The sequence below is a fragment of the Pelophylax lessonae genome (assembly GCF_965119305.1).
Source record: "Pelophylax lessonae genome assembly, chromosome: 2".
Lineage (NCBI taxonomy): Eukaryota > Metazoa > Chordata > Amphibia > Anura > Ranidae > Pelophylax > Pelophylax lessonae.
The window spans coordinates 551,009,200-551,029,868 of NC_138769.1; the positions used below are offsets into that span (position 1 = coordinate 551,009,200).

The 20,669-nt window shown below is 42.4% G+C and overlaps 1 protein-coding gene across 1 annotated transcript in view; it reads left to right on the plus strand.

The window, feature by feature from the left end:
- The window catches only part of ACVR1B (activin A receptor type 1B), an 84,783-nt gene that overhangs the window by 44,170 nt on the left and 19,944 nt on the right, over window positions 1-20,669 (plus strand). The window contains exons 2-4 of the mRNA XM_082245495.1: window positions 11,252-11,491; window positions 16,259-16,498; window positions 19,181-19,411. Of these exons, the coding sequence (XP_082101621.1) occupies window positions 11,252-11,491; window positions 16,259-16,498; window positions 19,181-19,411 (711 nt within the window). The remainder of the gene's footprint in view (window positions 1-11,251; window positions 11,492-16,258; window positions 16,499-19,180; window positions 19,412-20,669) is intronic.

The following is a 20,669-nucleotide window of genomic DNA, read 5'->3' on the forward strand; positions in this document are numbered from 1 at the left end:
TCTGTCTAGTTAGGAGTAAGGACCTAGACACCTTGCTCGGATCTTAGGTCCTGGCAAGAATTTTTTCTTAAAGGATTTTTTTTAGACAGCCTTTTCTCCAGTGTTCCTGTGAGATCTTCAAGCAAGAAAGCTGAACTGGGCGACGGGCTGGATGTTGAGATCCGGTGGTCACCCCAGTTCAGCCTACGAGCGCGTGCAGGCCATAGCTCCGCGCTGGGTCGGCCGCGACAAAGTCTCATTAAAAGGACTGAACCCGCGAGTTAAACGTCTCGCTGAAACGCCAAAGACCATGAGTCACGGCGTTCGTATCGGTCGACAGCCCTCCCGCCCCGGTGGAGAGGGGTACTGTCAGGAGTTGGTGCCCGCCTGGTTCCGGTATGGTGAGTAGTATGTTCCCCCTTTCCCTCTGACGGGTGTTGTGGTGAACGCGGGCCCCTCTCGGTATGGTAAGAAAGAGTCCTTTCTATCCTATAACATGACACAGATCCTCCTACTTTGAGTGTGATTTTTTGTGTACAAAAAGCCAGGAGGCTTGGTTTGGGAGCTAACAATCTATTGTATACATGTTTAAAAGATGTAATCTGTGGCATTCTGGGAATCTTATGGGTAAGTATAAGTCCTACACCTCGTGGAGCTTGGGGGAGGCGCCGGAAGGCGTGCAGAGGGGCGGAGCCGCCTCCTTTCTTCCTGGGCAGCCAGCCAAAAGACTTCCTATTTGTCAAGACAGCGCTGTAAGCTGTTGCAGTTTAACTCTGAGCATCAAGTGGTGAGCCTGGGGGTCTATCTCTCTCTCTCTCGATCGATAGGGATCCCTAAGCAGGTAACACTAAGGGGCTTTTTTGTGGCGCTGGGGGTCAGAAAAGAAAAAAAAAAAAAAAAAAAGTTTTTTTCTTTACTTTTGAATTATATTATCCAGGAAGTAACTGGAGTTATTATGGACCCTGCCACACATATTCCCCCACCTGTTTCCCTCGAGGAGGCCTCGGGACCCGCCGGTGCACAGAGTATAGAGTCATTTACAGCAATTTTGGAGTCTATGGTGGCTCGGGTGGAGGCGGCCTGTCAGGGACGGGGGTCAAGGAAGCGACCCCCGCCTACCCCTATACCATCTGACACCTCTGACTCAGATTCAGAGATGGTCACGGCAGTTGCAGGTTCCTCTGCAAGGGCTGTTATCCCAGGTAAAGCCCCCTCAGACAGTGAGGAGGACGCTTCTTCTCTTGCTATAATTCAGGAAGAAGCATTGGTGGACGCACTAGTTGTGGCAGTGCAAGAAACCTTAAAACTTGAGGCTTTACCGGCAGAGGCAACTGAAACAGAGAGGCCTTTTGGGACTAATAAGCCCATCAAGACGGCGAAGGCTTTTCCTGTACCTAAATGTTTTGGTAATCAGATTAAAGGAGAATGGGAGCATTCTAAACGTACCTTTACTATTTCCAAGCGTATTGCTAGACGCTATCCGTTTGAGGAATCCATCATTAAGAAATGGACGGTACCACCAGTCGTGGATCCGCCTATTTCCAGGCTGAATAAAGCCACGGTTATTCCAGTGGAGGACACTTCGTCCTTTAAGGATCCGGTGGATCGAAAGATAGAAGCAGAGTCCCGCACTATCTTTTCTCTGATAGGGTCAGCATTTAGACCAGTAATCGTTATTGGTCTAGTTTCCCAGACACTTACGGAATGGGCGAAGATGGTACGCCAAGATCTTAGGGGAAAAGATATTCCCCAGGAGACATCTGATTTGATGGAACAGATCATACAAGGGCTACGGTTTATCTGTGACGCAGCCTTGGACACTACTCCCCTATTAGGGCATGCATCTAAGTTAGCAGTGATCCTCAGACGTGTGCTGTGGTTAAAATGCTGGTCAGCTGACCTAGGTTCCAAAAAGACCTTGACCAATCTCCCCTTTCAGGGGAATCGTCTATTTGGAGCCAACCTAGATGAAATCATTAAGGATGCCACTGGGGGCAAGAGCACTTTTTTGCCACAGGCTGCAAAAGCTAAGGGACCTCGCAACAAGCGAGGACCTTTCTTTACCGCCCATAAAGGGCGCCCGGCTGGTACTAGCGGGAAAGGCAAGACTCCTCCAGGAGGGTTCAAGAAGGGGACCAACCCAGCCAAACCCGAAGCAAAGGAGTACACAGCCTGAAGGTGCGCCCCCACCCGGTTTCAGGGTGGGGGGACGTTTTCACCGGTATTCAGGACATTAGATCGAGCATCAACCACTACTACCGGTGCGATTCTTCCCTTCCAACATTTAAGTACCACAGGAAGCGGTAGTTACCGTTCCCTGAAAAGATCTTTTCCTTTACCTTTTCCTAAGATTAGTCCCGATACCTCACAGGAATCGGATCTGGTTGACCAGATAGGCCAAGCAGCCTCTAGTCGGGTGACTTCGGTCCCTGAGGTTCAACCAGAAAAGATCACTTTTCCTGATAACTATCAGGTATCTGATAAATGTGTGGGAACAGAAAACGACCAGACTTTCTCGGGATGGTCGGGGCCAGATAGCTCTAGGGACGCCTGGTTCAGATCCAATCAGCGCCAGTGGTCCTAGAAATTCTAGGCTGGCCTCCTCAAGCCGGCCTGGCCGACTTGGACAGGTTAGTCGCAGACGTTCCGTGGGAACTTCGTCTCAGGGAGTGTCTGTGGTCTCAAGGACCAATTTACCTTCGTGCTTTACAGTCGCTGGTTTTAATGGCCTGGCCATTGAGACCCAAGTACTGAAGGACAGAGGTTTGTCTACTTCAGTCATTCCTACCCTTATTAAAGCAAGGAAAGCGACTTCCAGCAAAGTCTATTATCACACATGGAAGACTTATATTGCGTGGTGCGAATCTTTAGGATTTCCTCCACGTACCTATTCGGTGACTCGAATATTGGCTTTTTTGCAACAAGGGGTTGAGCAGAAGCTAGCCTTGAGCACCATCAAGGGAGGGGGTGCGGCACCTGGCTCCTCCAGTCCGCGCGCCCTTACCGCCCTGGGATCTTAATTTGGTTTTGTCGGTTCTACAGAAACCTCCTTTTGAAAACATCAGAGAGATTCCCTTGCTTACTCTATCCCAGAAGGTGGCCTTCTTGGTGGCTATTACTTCTGCTCCCAGGGTGTCAGAACTGGCTGCATTATCATGCCAGTCACCATACCTAGTGATTCATAGGGATAAGGTAGTACTTCATCCTAAGCCATCTTTTCTTCCCAAGGTGGTTTCAGATTTTCATCTGAATGAAGATATTGTACTACCTTCCTTGTGTCCTCAGCCCAAGCATCATCGGGAACATGCGTTGCATTCCTTAGATGTGGTTCGGGCAATCAGGGTATACCTGAAAGCTACGGAATCATTCCGTAAGACGGATTCACTTTTTGTGATCACGGATGGCCCCAGAAAGGGTTTGCCTGCATCTGCCGCGACCATTGCCAAATGGATTAGACAAACGGCGGTACAGGCTTATTCTATTAAGGGTCAGAGTCCTCCGTTCCCTGTTAGGGCGCACTCCACTCGAGCGCTCAGTACTTCCTGGGCCTTTCGCCATCAGGCGTCAGTGGTCCAGGTATGTAAGGCGGCCACCTGGTCGTCGGTACATACCTTTACAAAATTCTATAAAATTGATGTGACGGCATCGGCGGATGCCTCATTTGGCCGCAAGGTTTTGCAGGCCGCAATTTGAGGAGACCGGTGGTCTACCTCGAGGGTTTTTTTCTGTTTGAAAAAAAAAAAAAAAATTTGTTTTCTCTTTTTTTTGGTTGAGTCTCATCATTAAGGATGAGCATTGTAAACTTCTAGTTGGCACCGGTTGGGCCTTCTAGATTGGGATTTGATTTCCATTTTCCCACCCCTCAGTTGTGATACTGCTCTGGGACGTCCCGAAGGTGGTGTATCACCGAGGACTACGTCTGTCGATGAGCGCTAGAGAAAAATGGATTTTTGTAAAATCTTACCGTAAAATCCTTTTCTCTTAGCTCATCGACAGACGTAGTCCCCGCCCCTCTGTTTTGGAGTTGGGTTGGGTTAAATTCTCTAAGCACTGCTTTTTCACATAACTGATTTGCTGAGGCAGAGAGAGAGAGGATATGCCCTCTGGGACTGCCCCTAGGGTGTGGCCAGAGCTTTTTAATTTCCTGTCTAGTCCTGCTGCTACGGAGGTAACATAACACGAAGGTGGTGTATCACCGAGGACTACGTCTGTCGATGAGCTAAGAGAAAAGGATTTTACGGTAAGATTTTACAAAAATCCATTTTTTCAATCTGTCCAGTGAATCGGATGAAAATGGACAGACGGTCCATTCCCATCCGATTTCCCCCATAGAGAACAGCAGGGACCTAACAGCTCTGTCTCCGCACACAGCAGCCATCCACCTGCTCAGCGGGGGATTGGCGGATCGATCCCCCGCTGAGAAAAACGGAGTCCGCCTGGCGGACTCCCTGTGTGAAAGGGGCCTTACTGTAAAAAAAAAACCCCTGCGTAGCCTAAGATTAAATCTCTTCTCTAATCGCATTGTATGGCCTCGTGTCCTCATGCATTCATTGCGACTGAACAGTTTTTTTTGTTTTTTTTTGTCTGAATATATGCTACTCACAATACAAACTATGTAAAATCTACTTCAGAATAACGTTTATAATGCGTAAATGCCAGTATTGGATATGAATCAAATTGTGCAACTAGATCCTCACATAGTGATTGGTAAATCTGAAGGTTGCAAGTGTTTCACCAGTTACCAGTCGATCCTTTTAGCAATCTTGGCGGATAACTTCCTGTACTTTCTGACTGTGCTATGTTACATTGTTTTATACTATCTTGTACAACTACAGAACCCCATGATCTATGGTATGGAGATAAGATGGAGGTTATTGTAGTCCTGTCAGCTTCTCTGTTTATAGTACAGTGAGTGAGTGTTGTCACCTTTCCATCAGGAAGTGTTAGCGCCCATTCACACTGGCGCGACACGACTTGCTGGGGCGACCTGTACGACTTGCACTTCGCCCCAAAGTAGTACAGGACCCTTTTTCTAAGTCGGAGCAACTTGTGTCGCTCCTATTAGAACGGGTCCTGTAGTATTCAATGGCAGGCGACCAAGTTGCCTGACAAGTCGCGCTAGTGTGAATGGGGTCTTACTGACAGGATCATCAGGTGAAAAGGGAAAAAAGAAAACGTATGCAGCCACAGCATCTAAAGACTGGTAAACTGCAATATATATTACATTTCTATTCTTGTATATAGAGCGGCTTTAAGCTCCATAACTATTTTCACATTTCACCCAAAGTGAAAATACAGAATTTGCACAATACAGAAGTGGGTTAAAAATACGAATGGGGATTTAAAAACAAGCGTTACTATAGATCTAAAGTGGTAGTTTTGTTCTGTAATTTATCACATTTATCATTCTGGTAAAAAGTGTTGTAAGTATACAAGTTGTTGGCTCAGTTCACATATATGTGGTGCGGGAAATGCAGCGAGTTCAATGCATTTCCCGCACCGCATTGAAATCTCACAGCGTTCATGCGAACTGCAGGGGGGGGGGGCTTGTCAATGTTGTATTGACCCCGAAACCGATTGCAAAATGCAGTGTCATTGACAGAATTGTATCACATAGGTATGCACACCCATGTGATCCGATTCCAGTGCTGGGGGGGGGGGGGGTCCTGCACCTTTTTTGTGCAGATTTGGTGTAATTCGAGCCAAACAAAATAGCTTAAATTGCACCACACAGACATCGCATGTGATTTTAATAGCAATGCAGTGTGATTCCTATCCGAATCACATGCAGTGTTCCTCACTGAATATAAAAGGCTCTTCAAATGTGACCAAAGTGAAGCCAGCTCGCACCTCATGTGTATCCTTCATAATAATAATAAAAATAAAAGATTTGCCCATAATTCTACTTTACCTCACTGTTATCTTTAAATGGCCTCATGCTGTCTTTGGCCAGTGTTTTTTCCACAAAGTATTTATTATACTGCTGATACTAAAAAAAATAAAAAAGATTTTTTGTAGTCGTAGTGTGTACACATATCCACGTTTATTAAGGAAAAAAAAACACACTTTAACCACTTTAGGACCGCTCACAGTAATACTACTGCGGCAGAGTGGCTCGTTATCGTCTGACGACGTAGTATTAACGTCGTCAGACACTCCCTCTTCTGGGCGGCGCTTGCGCGCCGCCGGAGGCTCGCTCCCGCTGTTTTCATTCACAGCGGGAGTCGGGCCAGGGGAGGAGCAGCGGCGATCGCCGCTGCTCTTACCCGATCGTCGGGGATCGAGTCTGGAGATCCGCCCGCTGTGTGTAAACAGAGCGGGCGGATCTCCATAGTGACAGGGAGTGACAGATCGGACTGTTCAGCATAGCTGGACATCCGATCTGTCCATGACTCACACAGTCACCTCCCCCCCTACACGTCAGTAAGCACCAGGCATACATTAACCCCTCCCTCTCCAATAAAATTAACCCCTTCCCTGCCAGTGTCATTTTTACAGTAACAGTGCATATATATAGCACTGATTACTGCAGTAATGTCACTGGTACCCCCAAAAGTGTCAAAAATGTCAGTCAAGGGTCCGATCTGTCCGCCGCAATGTCGCAGTCCCGCAAAAAAAATCGCAGATCACCGCCATTACGCGTTAAAAAAAAAAAAACACCAAAAATGACAGAAATCTTTCCCTTTGTTAGTAAACGCAATAACTTTTGCGCAAACCAATCAAAATACGCTTATTGCGATTTTTTTTTTTACCAAACATATGTAGCATAAAACAAATTGGCCAAAAATTTTTAAAAAAATTGGTTTTTACATCTTTTTTGGGGGGAATTTCATATAAAAAAATGTTAAAAATATTATTTTTTCAAAATAAACACTCTTTTTTTGTTTATAGCGCAAAAAGTAAAAATCGCACAGGTGATCAAATACCACCAAAAGAAAGCTTTGTTTGTGGGAAAAAAAGGACGTAAATTTAGTTTGGGTACGGTGTCGCACGATCGCGCAATTGTCAGTTGAAGTCGCACAGCGCCGAATCGCAAAAAGTGGCCTGGACGGAAGACAGCAAAATCCTCCGGTGGTAAAGTGGTTAAGGCTGAGTTCACTTTTTTTTTTTTTGCTGCGCAGACATGTTATTTTTAGTAGAGTTTCTGCCAGGTTTTGTTGCTTGTGATTTCATTTGAGTGGCACCTGCCCCTTCATTTTTATTTTTCGGCCTGGTGTCCTAGAATCTGAGATTAAGGGGGAATTTCTGCTATGGAATTATTTAAATGATTGTGACCAGACTTCACTAGTGTGCCATTCAATCCTCGGGGCACAAAGAGAAGGAAGATCCAATTAGAAATCCAAAAGTGCACTGGCACAAGGGTGTTTATGACGTCCACGTTTTTATTACATACTAAAATAAGTTCAGAAGTATACAAACACTCCAGTGCAGTTACAGTATATGGTAACATTTCAGATGTGTAATATGTATTTGAAAGCTGGAGACATGGCTTGTTTCTCTAATGATCGTTACAGATCTGACTTACAGTAACTGCATTTTTACTACTGCCAAAAGATTCTTTAAAGACAAACCTGAAACATGTTATACCTGTTAGCACTGTCATCTTCAGGTGCTGCAGCATATTCAAGTCCCAGAACAGAACATACAGTATACACATTTATAAATATGTATGGATCATATTTTATTCCTTGGTCTTTGAGACTAAGTGCTGGTTTACACTATAGTGATGTCAGATCACACCACACTGCTATGCAAATCGAATGCAATGTCTGTGCGATGCGAATTCAGCCATACAGATTGCATGGCTGAATATGCATCGCATTCGGGCTAAAGTCGTGCAGGACCCTTTCTTTTTGGTCCACACAAGTATCGAATCTCATGGGTGTTCACACCTATACGATCCGATTTCTATCCGAATTGACAGTTCGCACTGTGGTATGCAAACTAATCTGGGGATGTCATTAACTTTGTAGTGGTGACCGATATTACCGATATTTCGGGAAAGTGCTTGTACCGGAGTGATGCCTGCATCTAGAGGCATCACCCCGGTAGCGGCGTCCATAGCCAACGGTCGGCTGTCTTGTAGTTACAGCCGTTGCGGCTGTCATTACAAGGAGCGGGAGGGGACATCCCTCCCCTCCCGCCTCCTTCCGCGCCCCACCGGGAGACCCGGGCACCCAGCCTGTATGGCCGCCGAAGACCCGATCAAAGCCGTATTCAACTCTGATCGATTCTCCATGCAAAAAAACGGAAGTGATGTCATGAGTGACATCACTTCCGGGTACTGTCTGGCGCCAGATTAAAAAAGACAGCATTCGAAACAGCCAAACTTGGCGTTTTTGAATGCTTTTAAGTGCAGAGGAGGGGTTTGGGGTCTTTTAGACCCCCAGATCCCTCCACAAGAGTACCTGTAAAAAAAAAAAAAAAAAAACTTTTTAAATGTACAAAAATATCGGCCGATACTGATATACATTGACCAAAATATCAGTATCAGCAATGAAAAACCGATATCGGTCGATCACTAGTATTTAATTATATCTATTTACTGTAAAAACAAGGAACTAGTGCATGAACATGATCCACCTGCATTAGCCAGTAAGAAGTCACTGTTGAAATACCATTGCCGTAAAGCCAGGTACACACATACCCACAGTCAGCCGGTTCAGCAGGAACAGAGTTGCTGGAAAACCAATGGCTGCAAGCACTGATCAGTGTATTCTGGTGGTGGGGTCAGAGCCCTCCAGTCAGAATACAGTAGCTCAGCAGGCGAGATCTCCACATCGCACATCGTTTTGTTAATGCTGAGAAATGTTCATTTTTTTTTTTTTGTTAAATGAACATCTATATCCTGCTTAAAGTGTTAATAAACCCAGGAGTCTGCATTCACTATATCTGGTCTCCCACAGTACACAGAACATTGAAATGCAATCATTTTAGTAAATATAAACTGCTAAATACCTTTTTGTCAGCTGTGTATAGCATTCTTGTGACTTTTATTAGTGTCCAGCCAAGAAATGGTTAAAGCTTGTAGGAGTATTCATTCTCCCCTGACTGTTCTGAGGTTGCATGACCCCTGATTTTGGACAGTGCTGATTGGCCCTGTGCTGATCACATGCACCCTCCCAAGAAAAGATTTTGTTTTAGAAAACTGTAGTTCCACTTTAAGCTTTATCTCATTTGACAAAAGTTTTGTACACGTTGATGGGAAAGACAGGTCCTTCTCTTTCCCGTCAAACATTCTAATGACTCAGTATTATGCAATTTTTTTTTTTTCGCAATGAGAAAGTGATTGCAAAATCTGTAATGAAGAAAAAAAAAAAAACATTTTTACTTGATAAAGCTTTTTAAACAAGAAGTGCCAAAGAACTAATGCTGCTTACTGCTAAATCATAAGTTCAAGAACCTGTTGCTCTGATGCTTTAATACTCATTGACTGCAAAAATGAATAAATGTAATGCAGAAGGTTATTATCCAGCACCAGGAATTGCTGCCCCCTTGTTGGTGCTTCTCTACAGTCTCAACCCTGCTACAGCATTCTCCCCAAAGCTAGGGAAGTTACAAACTTTCTGAATCCTATTTGTGTAGAGTTTGGTGTGACAGCAGTTGGGCATAGCAACTGGCTATGCAGCCGAGAATAATTCAATATGAGATATTCTTGGAGTATACAAATGTTCCTTTATGTCAAAGAATGCCAGTCTATTCTGTGGGTAAATAATTGGTGGAACTACTTTTTAAACTGCACTGTAACCAGATCTTTTGTACCATGCGGGCAGTGTGGAAAAATGCAATACGCTCGCAACCTGCATTTGGGGTGTCATTTCCTTTCTAGTGACACCTGCTGCAGATCGCAAATTGAGTGCATTTTGCAGCCTGAATCGCACAGGAATGCACAGTACATTTCAAGTGTTGGCATCGTGTGTGGCCCTAAAAGTTTAAAAGAAAATTGTATACTTTATAATATTGGTCCGGGTGTGTATGTGCTTTTGCATGAGTTTATAATTCTGAAACATTTCTGAGAAATAATCATGATCCTTTTACTGCGGATCATAAGTTTTCCCCTCACAGGATGGCTGTTGTGCAGCTAGTTAAACCTTCTCCACATTCCTTTCACTCTTTAACACAGTGCTAACACCGCTTATCACAGACCTGGTGTTAACACTAACCGCCTCAAAGCAGGAGTAAAAATCGGCGGTGTTAGTGTGTTAGGCCTCTTGCACACGATACTCCTGTTTGAGCATCTTGCAGCTTGAAAAAGCTCGGTACAGCATTTCTTTTTTTTTTCTGAGCTAAAATACAGCCCATTAATTGTAATGTGCCTGTTCACACAGGCGCGTAAAAAAGCGATGTGCATTCTTCAGTAAGAACAAAATGGAAAAATCAGCATTTTTGGTCAGTAATTTAAGCCTCAATGCACGCAAATACATACAGTCTGGAAAAAGTAGATAGTTTGGTGTCAGACCTACGGATCGATATGCTGATCTAAGAATCATATCTTTTGCGTCCAGTTCTGAGGGTGGCCTAGATTTTTATAGCCTCTGCTTTTTATCATCTACATTTTATTTCATGGGGAAAAGTGGGGGATGCTTTGGACAATTTTTATCAATGGTTCAACTTGCCTTTTTCACAGTTCTTAATGAAGCAGGCAGAGTCAACTGACTCGGGGAGCATGTCAAATTCACCCTGGCCTCATCGTAAACAACATAAAAATGTTCGCGGTTATGTTTTGATGGGTGGGGTATTAAGGTTTTATGTGAAAAGGCAAGCTATCAGACATTGAATATCCAGGTTTATTTTTGTACCAAGGCCCCAATGGGCTTCCCAAGGAAAGATGTTTTCATTTAAAAAAAAAAAAAATGTATTATTTCAATAAAATGAAAGATTTGAAGAGAAATGGTGTATTTGCAGTATAGTTTTGCTGCCCCTGAACAGCCCTGGCCTTTTTTTGTCTTTTTTTTTTTTATTTAGAATTGTGCATTATTTCATTATGTTATTACAGAAAAAGAAAATCAACCTATCTGGCTGATACACCATGTTTTACCTTCAGTGCAGTGATGCTAAACTCAATGAGGCTCTGCCCTGGAACGAATATACATTAAAATGACTTTTCGGCATTCGTTCTATTACACAAGTGATTTGCTTTACGACTGTTTCCTTTTTCAGCTTATACATTTAAAAATGGCAATCTTCACTCTATTGTATATTTCGGTAAGCATTGTTAAACTCGGTAAGCATTGTTAAACTAATCTTAATCTTTTTTGTTTAATCCCTTTAGCACTTCGATGTCTGTGCTCTAGTTGCATCAAATCGAACTTCACATGTGAGACAGATGGAGCCTGTATGGTCTCAATTGCCAACATTGATGGAAAGCGACATCAAATGCGAGCATGCATTTCTAAGAGTGAACTTGTACCTGCAGGAAAACCATTCTACTGTCTAAGTTCAGAGGACATACGCAACACTGAATGCTGCTACACAGATGACTGCAACAGCAAGGACCTCCTGGTGCCCAATGGTATGAATTTAATTTTCACACCAGTTAATCCTTGATGTTCTTGTCCACCTGCCTTTATTGGGGTCCTCAGTTTCCCTGCTTGGGTTTTTTATACCTCCTGGAAGCAGGAGCAAAGATATTTCCTCGGTTAAAGTTTTTAGACTCCATGGAGATGATAGAGCCAGGAATTCAGGCATGGAGACAGTGCTGTTAGATTGCTCAATAGAGCTAAATTACCAAGGTATTCAAACCACCAGGTACTACTAATAACTGAAATAATCATCTATGTGTGGTCTTATTCTTTATACTGCATTAAAAGACATCCATAATATGTTGCCTAGTTGGAGAACTTGGCGTGCAGAAGTGTGTGTGTGTGTATGTGTAAAAACAAATATACCGTATTTATCAGCGTATAACACGCGCCAGCGTATAACACGCACCTAAATTTTAGGGCAGAAATTTCAGGAAAAAAGCTGAAATTTAAAATAGCTTTGAACTCAGAACATTTTTTTAAAATTAAATGTAGTCTTACCAGTGCCCACGAATGCAGCCTCATCAGCGCAGTGTCCATACATGCAGCCTCGCCAGTGCAGTGCCCATACATGCAGCCAGTGCAGTGCCCATACATGCAGCCAGCGCAGTGCCCATACATGCAGCCAGCGCAGTGCCCATACATGCAGCCAGCGCAGTGCCCATACATGCAGCCAGCGCAGTGCCCATACATGCAGCCAGCGCAGTGCCCATACATGCAGCCTCGCCAGCCAGCGCCGAGAGGTAGAAGGGGGCCAGCGCCGAGAAGGACGGACGCGCTGTTATCGGAAGTCCCAGCGCCTATGATTGACGTCGGCATAGGAGGCGGGACTTCCGATGACCGCGCATCCTCCCTTCTCCTCGGCGCCGCCCGCCCCTTCTACCTCTTGGCGCTGCTAGTGCTTTCTGGGCTTTTTTTTTTTTTTTTTTGTTATATCTGCGTATAACACGCACTGCTACTTTTCCTCCATTTTTAGGAGCAGAAAGTGCGTGTTATACGCCGATAAATACTTGCTATTTGCTGTCCCCTCAAAATAATTTAAAACCGCTATTAATGTCTAAACCACTGGCAACAAAAGTAAGTGAAAATGTCAAAATTGGGCCCAGTTTGCCCTTTTCCCTCCCCAATGTCATGCAACTTGTTAGTGTTACAAGGTCTCAGGTGTGAACAGGGAGCAGGTGTGTGTTGCATTTGGTTTTATCACCCTCATTCTGTCATACTGGTCACTGGAAGTTCAACATGGCACCTCATGGCAAAGAACTCTCTGAAGATCTGAAAAAAAAATGTTACTCTACATGAAGATGGCCTAGGCTATTATAAGATTGCCAAGACCCTAAAACTGAGCTGCAGCACGGTGGCCAAGACCATACAGTGGTTTAACAGGACAGGTTCCACTCAGAACAGGCCTCACCATGGTCGACCAAAAATGTTGAGTGCACTTGCTCAGCATCATATCCAGAGGTTGTCTTTGGGAAATAGACTTATGCGTGCTGCCAGCATTGCTGCAGATGTTGAAGGGGTGGGGGGTAAGCCTGTCAATGCTCAGACCAAACGCCGCACACTGCATCAAATTGGTCTGCATGGCTGTCGTCACAGAAGGAAACCTCTTCTAAAGATGATGCATAAGAAAACCTGCAAACAGTTTGCTGAAGACAAGCAGACTAAGGACATGGATTACTGGAACCATGTCCTGTGGTCTGAGACCAAGATAAACTTATTTGGTTCAGATGGTGTCAAGTGTGTGTGGCGGCAACCAGGTGAGGAGTACAAAGACAAGTGTGTCTTGCCTACACTCAAGCATGGTGGTGGAAGTGTTATGGTCTGGGGCTGCCTGAGTGCTGCCAGCACTGGGAAGCTACAGTTCATTGAGGGGACCATGAATGCCAACATGTACTGTGACATACTGAAGCAGATCATGATCCCTTCCCTTCAGAGACTGGGCTGCAGGGCAGTATTCCAACATAACGACCACAAACACACCTCCAAGACGACCACTGCCTTGCTAAAGAAGCTGAGGGTAAAGGTGATGGACTGGCCAGGCATGTCTCCAGACCTAAACCATATTGAGCATCTGTGGGACATTCTCAAATGGAAGGTGGAGGAGTGCAAGGTCTCAAACATCCACCAGCTCCGTTATGTCATCATGGAGTGGAAGAGAACTCCAGTAGCAACCTGTGAAGCTCTGGTGAACTCCATGCCCAAGAGGGTTAAGGCAGTGCTGGAAAATAATGGTGGCCACCCAAAATATTGACACTTTGGGCCCAATTTGGACATTTCCACTTAGGGGTGTACTCATTTTTGTTGCCAGCGGTTTAGATATTAATGGCTGTGTGAGTTATTCTGAGGGGGACAGCAAATTTTTGTTATACAAGCTGAACACTCACTACTTTACATTGTAGCAAAGTGTCATTTCTTCAGTGTTGTCACATGAAAAGATATAATAAAATATTTACAAAAATGTGAGGGGTGTACTCACTTTTGTGAGATGTTGTGTGCGTGTGTATATATATGTATATGTGTGTGTATATGTGTATATGTGTGTATATATATATATATATATATATATATATATATATATATATATATATATATATATATATATATATATATATATATATATATATATATATATATATATAATATAGGAAAAATATATATAATTATTAGATATGTATGTAAATAGCACAAGGGCATTTTTATTTGATTTCAATAATCTTTTAGCTCTGATCATTCAGTATGAATGCCTGGTGGCTGTTAATTTTGGTTCTGGAGCGATCATAGAAGTCTATATATATGGTCACCATAAGGAATGCAGACTCCACTCCACCATGCTGATTCATAGGGAATACATTTCTCAAATGCAATTTCCCTTTAGTTGCAATGGAAAGTCTTGATAAGGCAGAACAATGTGCTTTTCCCGTATTTATGTGATAAATTGCCTTTTTTTTTTTTTTTTTTTTTTTTTTTTTTTAGCAAAACAGTTTTAGAAGTAGAGGGTGATTCATATTTAGTGCGTTTCTCAAAAGTGAGAATGTTTTGAAAATTAAAAAAGCAATTATCATACAAGGTAACAATCTACCTCCTGTGAAAAGGAGAGACAGACTCAAATTGGAGGTATGGAGAAAAAGGGCACCCACGTCCCAGTATGTGTAAATGGAGATGGAGAGGAGAAAGGGGGCGCAAAAGGAGGGGGGACTTTCTAGAGTGGTACTGCCATAGCACCAATAAAGTCAAAAATTATGTAAAAGAAATATTTTATTGAGATATATAAAATGTATACTGTGTTTCCAAACAATAGACAGTATTACAGTAATCAATTAAAAACATATAAGTGCAAGCCAAATCATAGCAAACCATGTATCGATCAGTAAATATAGTATCTTACACAGGGGCTGATAGAAATTACTACAGACCCTCAACCAAGCAGAAATACATTGTCCTGGTTAGTGTGGGCGTGAAGAACGATGATGCCCAAAACTGTAGCCCGACATGTTTCACGGCAACAGCTGCTTCCTCAGGGGCAGTTGAGGGGTTATATTAACATCAATACAGTTACTAGAAAAAAGAAGAAAAAGACACATATCAAAAAGACAAAATATAACAGATCTTTGATATGGTACATAAGCCATTAATTATTTGTAGCACATAAAACATCAAAAAATCAGAGAGAGGAGCCTGACCATATATAACACACCTGAAGGGCATGCAGCTTGCAAATTGACAAGAGGATCCCGGACCATAAGGTAGGTATCAACCCCCCGGGGCGAGCATGGGAGCTATTCACCAAATGTACCGGCCAAAATGTGGTTGGATATCTCGGTATAAACAAGATCTAAATAGGTAATATGAAGAAGTGAAATTGAAAATGTATAATAACAATACAAAAGTATATTAATCCATAAATATCCATTGGATGGTAGAAACATGTACCATATCAAAGATCTGTTATATTTTGTCTTTTTTTTATATATATATATATATATATATATATATATATGTGTCTTTTTCTCCTTTTTTCTAGTAACTGTATTGATGTTTATATAACCCCTCAACTGCCCCTGAGGAAGCGGCTGTTGCCGCGAAACATGTCGGGCTAAAGTTTTTGGGCATCATCGTTCTTCACGTCCACACTAACCAGGACAATCTATTTCTGGTTGGTTGAGGGTCTGTAGTAATTTCTATCAGCCCCTGTGTAAGATACGATATTTAATGATCGATACATGGTTTGCTATGATTTGGCTTGCACTTATGTTTTTAATTGATTACTGTAATACTGTCTTCTATTGTTTGGAAAGACAGTATACATTTTATATATATATATATATATATATATATATATATATATATATATATAATATATCTATCTCAATAAAATATTTCTTTTACATAATTGATTTATTGGTCCTATGTCGGTACCCCTCTAGAAAGTCCCCCCTCCTTTTGCGCCCCTTTCTCCTCTCTATCTCCAATCTACCTCCTGTGTTTATAGTGCTGGTGGTAGGGGTAGCATCCAGGAGGCAATGGATTCTGAGGCTAAACCTCCCTTGTGTAAGAGCTACATAATGCATAAGGCACTAAGTAAATAGTTGTTTTAGTATAGAACTTGCTGCTTTTTTTTGTGAATGTTCTCAGCATTTATATGTATTCTGGTGTTGCGTTTTAGTAATAATACACTTAGAAATAGACTGTAGATCACCTTCTAATAACCCAAATTATTACCTCAATTTCAGATTTCTTTCTTTTGTTTTTTTTTGCAGGCTATACAAAAGCTCCTCCATCAGGCTGGGGCCCAGTGGAACTTGTGGCTGTCATAGCTGGCCCAATGTTTCTCCTGGGTGTTATCCTTATTGTGGTGGTCCTGTTCCACTGTCACCAGCGAGTGTATCACAACCGGCAGAGGCTGGACTTGGAGGATCCATCATGTGAAATGTATCTGGCTAAAGATAAAACTCTTCCAGATTTGATCTACGATCTGTCAACATCAGGTTCTGGCTCAGGTAAAGTTCATTGTAACAGTGATATGGTATAAAGTGTTGCAAGGTTAAATATACATATGTTGACCTAGAATTGTAATCCAATCTTGGAAATGAAGACTTGCCAAAGCAAAAGCTAGGTGTGGTGTTAATGTTGTATTTGATTTATTGTTTCGTCCAAAGTAATGAAGAACTAGAACCGGCATGTTCAGAATTTCAGAATTTAATGCAGCTATCCAAGGATTTCTGCAGAATCTAATGACCTTAGAACATTTATGAGCCATGTTGTGTATATTTTAATTCTTTTAAAGATCAGTTTAAGGAATTACAAACACACGAAAATATACAACACAGTAAGTAGAGCTGTCAACCCAAAAATGAGGCTCATAAACCTTGACGCTGCACTGAAAATGAAGCAGTCATTAGCTCATCAAATCAGACCAGCATGAAAAACACGTTAAAGCTGGCCATAGATGATTTTTTTTTTTTTTTTTCAACAAGTGGGTTGAATGGAAAAAAAAAAAACTGACCCGACTCCTCCATCCACACATTTAAGGTTGGTGGTGGAATCCTGCTGTCATTGTATTGACAGGGAGACTTCCCTGCTGTCAATACACAGATCCTCGCTGTAGTCTTAGTCTGCAGCGCTATTTGAGAGGAAATTTTCCAGTAGGACTTCTGTACCAGCACAGTGCCCATGCATGGATCCAAATTCGTTAGGTCCCTGCTGAACCGACTGATTTTTGATCCATCTAAGGCCAGACAGCTGCTGTCTTGTCAGGGAGATAAAGCGGAGACCAAGAAAGATCAGAGCGTTGATTCAGCCATACATGGTTCGAATCAATTTGAGCCATTAATGGGCAAGCTGAATGTACCAAGTTGATCGATCAAATTGGGTACAACCAGCCTGACAGGTTTGCTAGCTATAATCACGGTCTTCTCCTGGCGGGGACAGTTTCCCCCCACCTGCATCAGCTCCCCCCGCTGGTCTGTGTTGATGGGGGAATTGTGCAAATTTATTCCCTGCAACCGCGGTTGCAGGAATTCAATTTTCAGTCCATGGCCTGCCTAAGGAAATGTGTACAAAGTTAACAAAGGAGGTGTTAAAAAAAAAAAAGGGGGGGGGTGGGCAGGTAAGGGGGAAGAGGGAGCACCCAGGCTGGAGAGGGGGCACAAAACCAACATGAGCAATGTGGGTTGTGGAGTACGTGCCACCAAGTGCATGGGCCTACTTTCTCTTGGCTTTTTGGACTTTTAGATCAATCAATAAGGAGAAGGATTCATTAGATGTCTTAAGTAGGGGTGTTTTCAGGGTGTCAGGAACAGTCAGTCACACAAAGAGAAGTGATTCAAAGAGTTTTGGGAACAAATATGAGATGTAGGGTGAATAAGTTTAATGCTTGTAGTTGTTCCTCGTAACTGAGGTCCTCCAGTCCTCTTATTGGATTTGTTGCCCTTCTCTTCTACAATTGCCTATAGAAGTCAATGGGTGTATGTGACTTCACAGTTTATATGCAAGTACCTGTGTATTTCTGAATTCAGAGCTGTATTTCTGTACACATGCAGAATTGTGTGTCCATATGCATATATATGGTTGCGCAGTTACTTGCATATATGTGCATACAGCATTCACTTCTCTAGGCAGCACACTAGTTTATGCTGTGCGGTCAGATACGACCCAGTGCATGAGCCTTTAGGGTAAGTGTACATGGTGTTTGAGAGCAATTGGAGGCTAGTTCAAGTGTACTTCATCAAATGCAATTAAAAATGCTCATCCGATCAGGGTCAGAATTAAAATATTAATGCTCATGTTTGGTCATTCTTGCAGAGACTTTCATTGCAGAAGTGCATTTAATATGGGCGACTTGTAATACTGAAAGATGCTGTAAGAGTTGTAAATAATTGGTGAAGGGGTGTAATGTATGTATTCACATAAAACATGCAATGGGTCTGTTACCGAGTTTCTCTTTACCTGCACTAAAACTTCCTGGGTTTCTATCAACGTCTTTAACATTGTCTTTAACAGTGTCTTTTACCCAAACATTTTACTACTTCCATTCCATCTCCTCCCTCCTGTATTGTAAATTGTGATAATAGGTTTCCAGATAATGGACCTTGTACCTGTAGATTTTCCAAAGCAGCCATTCTGTAGGTTATACCTCAAGACTAAACATTCTAATAGTGGTGGAATTGTCTTTTGCAGTTGTATATTATAGTAGACAGGAACTGATCTTCCTGGTCTTTCTGGCTTTAACTGAAAAAGCAGAAACTCCAGCTAGAGACACATTTGAACTACATATACTGTATTGCAAAATTTTTCTTGCATAAATATATAATTTAGAGAATTTTGTGATTAAAACAGTTGCCACACTATAGCAGGTCTGCAGCTTCTTGAAACCTTGTCTCCACTATATGAATTGGCATAACCATACTAGGGAGTTCTACTGTATTCTCCTCAGTAAATATCTAAAGCATCTCCTTCTACTTTTGGAACATGTAAGAACATTTCAGTGCAGAAGAACACGATCTCTGTATAGCCTTCCACTCTGATGGTGCACAGGGTATAATGAGATTTTTAACAAAAATATTTCAGGAATTTAGTTAAATATTCAAAAATCTATTCAATGAATGAATAATTGGACATGCCTTACCCTTTAACCAGCAAACAACTGATGTGTGTTTTTTATTTTTCTCTTTTCCCTACAGGACTACCACTCTTTGTTCAGCGTACTGTAGCAAGGACAATTGTCTTACAGGAAATAATTGGAAAGGGTCGCTTTGGTGAGGTATGGCGCGGCAAGTGGAGAGGAGGTGATGTGGCTGTCAAAATATTCTCATCAAGGGAGGAGAGGTCTTGGTTCAGAGAGGCAGAGATCTACCAGACTGTGATGTTGCGGCATGAGAATATTTTGGGATTTATTGCCGCAGATAACAAAGGTATGGTACTTCTACAGTGTGTTTGCTACTGTTTGTTCAGAACTTTCAGCACAGTTAGGAATGTGTACCATATGTGAACTTTAAGAGTACATTCACAAAGCAAGGCACTGATTCTTTATTTTTTTTAACTTTAATGTAAGTGTTCCTTTAATTTGGGTCTATGCACAGTATTGAAGTGTTTTCAACTGTGCCGCTGAAAATTGCGGCATGTCTGCATTTTTTCACACCAGTTTTGTGTTGTGAATAAGGCACACAGAAACCAATCGTTTTCTATCTGCCCTAGAAGTGATAACAGTGCAGATGAGCAAATACTCAAATACTTTCCTAATACACAATTCTGAATGCTGTAGAAGCGTTGAGGTCCTTTACAGCTGCCTAAATAACTTTGGTTTTAACCCCTTGTAGACCACATACCTGGCTTGAAAAAATTTAACGCTTCTGTGCAAAAGCTTTTTTTTTTTTTTGTCGGAGATTTCATCGCTCTGCTGTTGCATTCTGCAATCATATCTTCATGTCAATGGCCAGATCTACATATAAAATTTCCCCAATCGACTGCAATGTTGTCTGTGTGGCACACATGGCGACCTCTGGCCAAATCTCTGTGGGAAAGTAATAGTTTGTCATGTTATCACTGTCTGATACTGATTTCTGTTGGATTGTCTAGCATCAGAGGTGTCTGCAGCTTACCTTCCCCACCCTGCGCTATAAGGTTAGAGACCTAGTGGTTAGCAAAGATGTCCAAGTGCAGTAAAATATTCTCTGCACAACTGAACACCCTTTTCTTTCTGTGGGCAGTTTTGGTCTTGCTGCTGCTTGACTGCTGATCACTTAATTTTTTAATTAAAAAAAGAAAAATCACAAGATTGGGGTGCCATTAACCACTTGCCTACTGTGCACTTAAACACCCTTCCCATCCAGGCCAATTTTCAGCTTTCAGCGCTGTCACACTTTGACTGACAATTGCGCGGTCATGCTACACTGTACCCATTTGAAATTTTTATCATTTTTTTCACACAAATAGAGCTTTCTTTTGGTGGTATTTAATCATCTCTGGGTTTTTTATTTTTTACAAAAAAAAAGAATAAAGACAGAAAATTTTGAAAAAAAAAAAAAGTTTTTCTTATTTTCTGTGAGTAAATTTTGAAAATAAATTTTTCTCCTTCACTGAAGGGCGCTGATGAGGCGGCACTGAAGGGCGCTGATGAGGCGGCACTGATGGGCACTGATAGGCGGCACTGATGGGCACTGATAGGCGGCA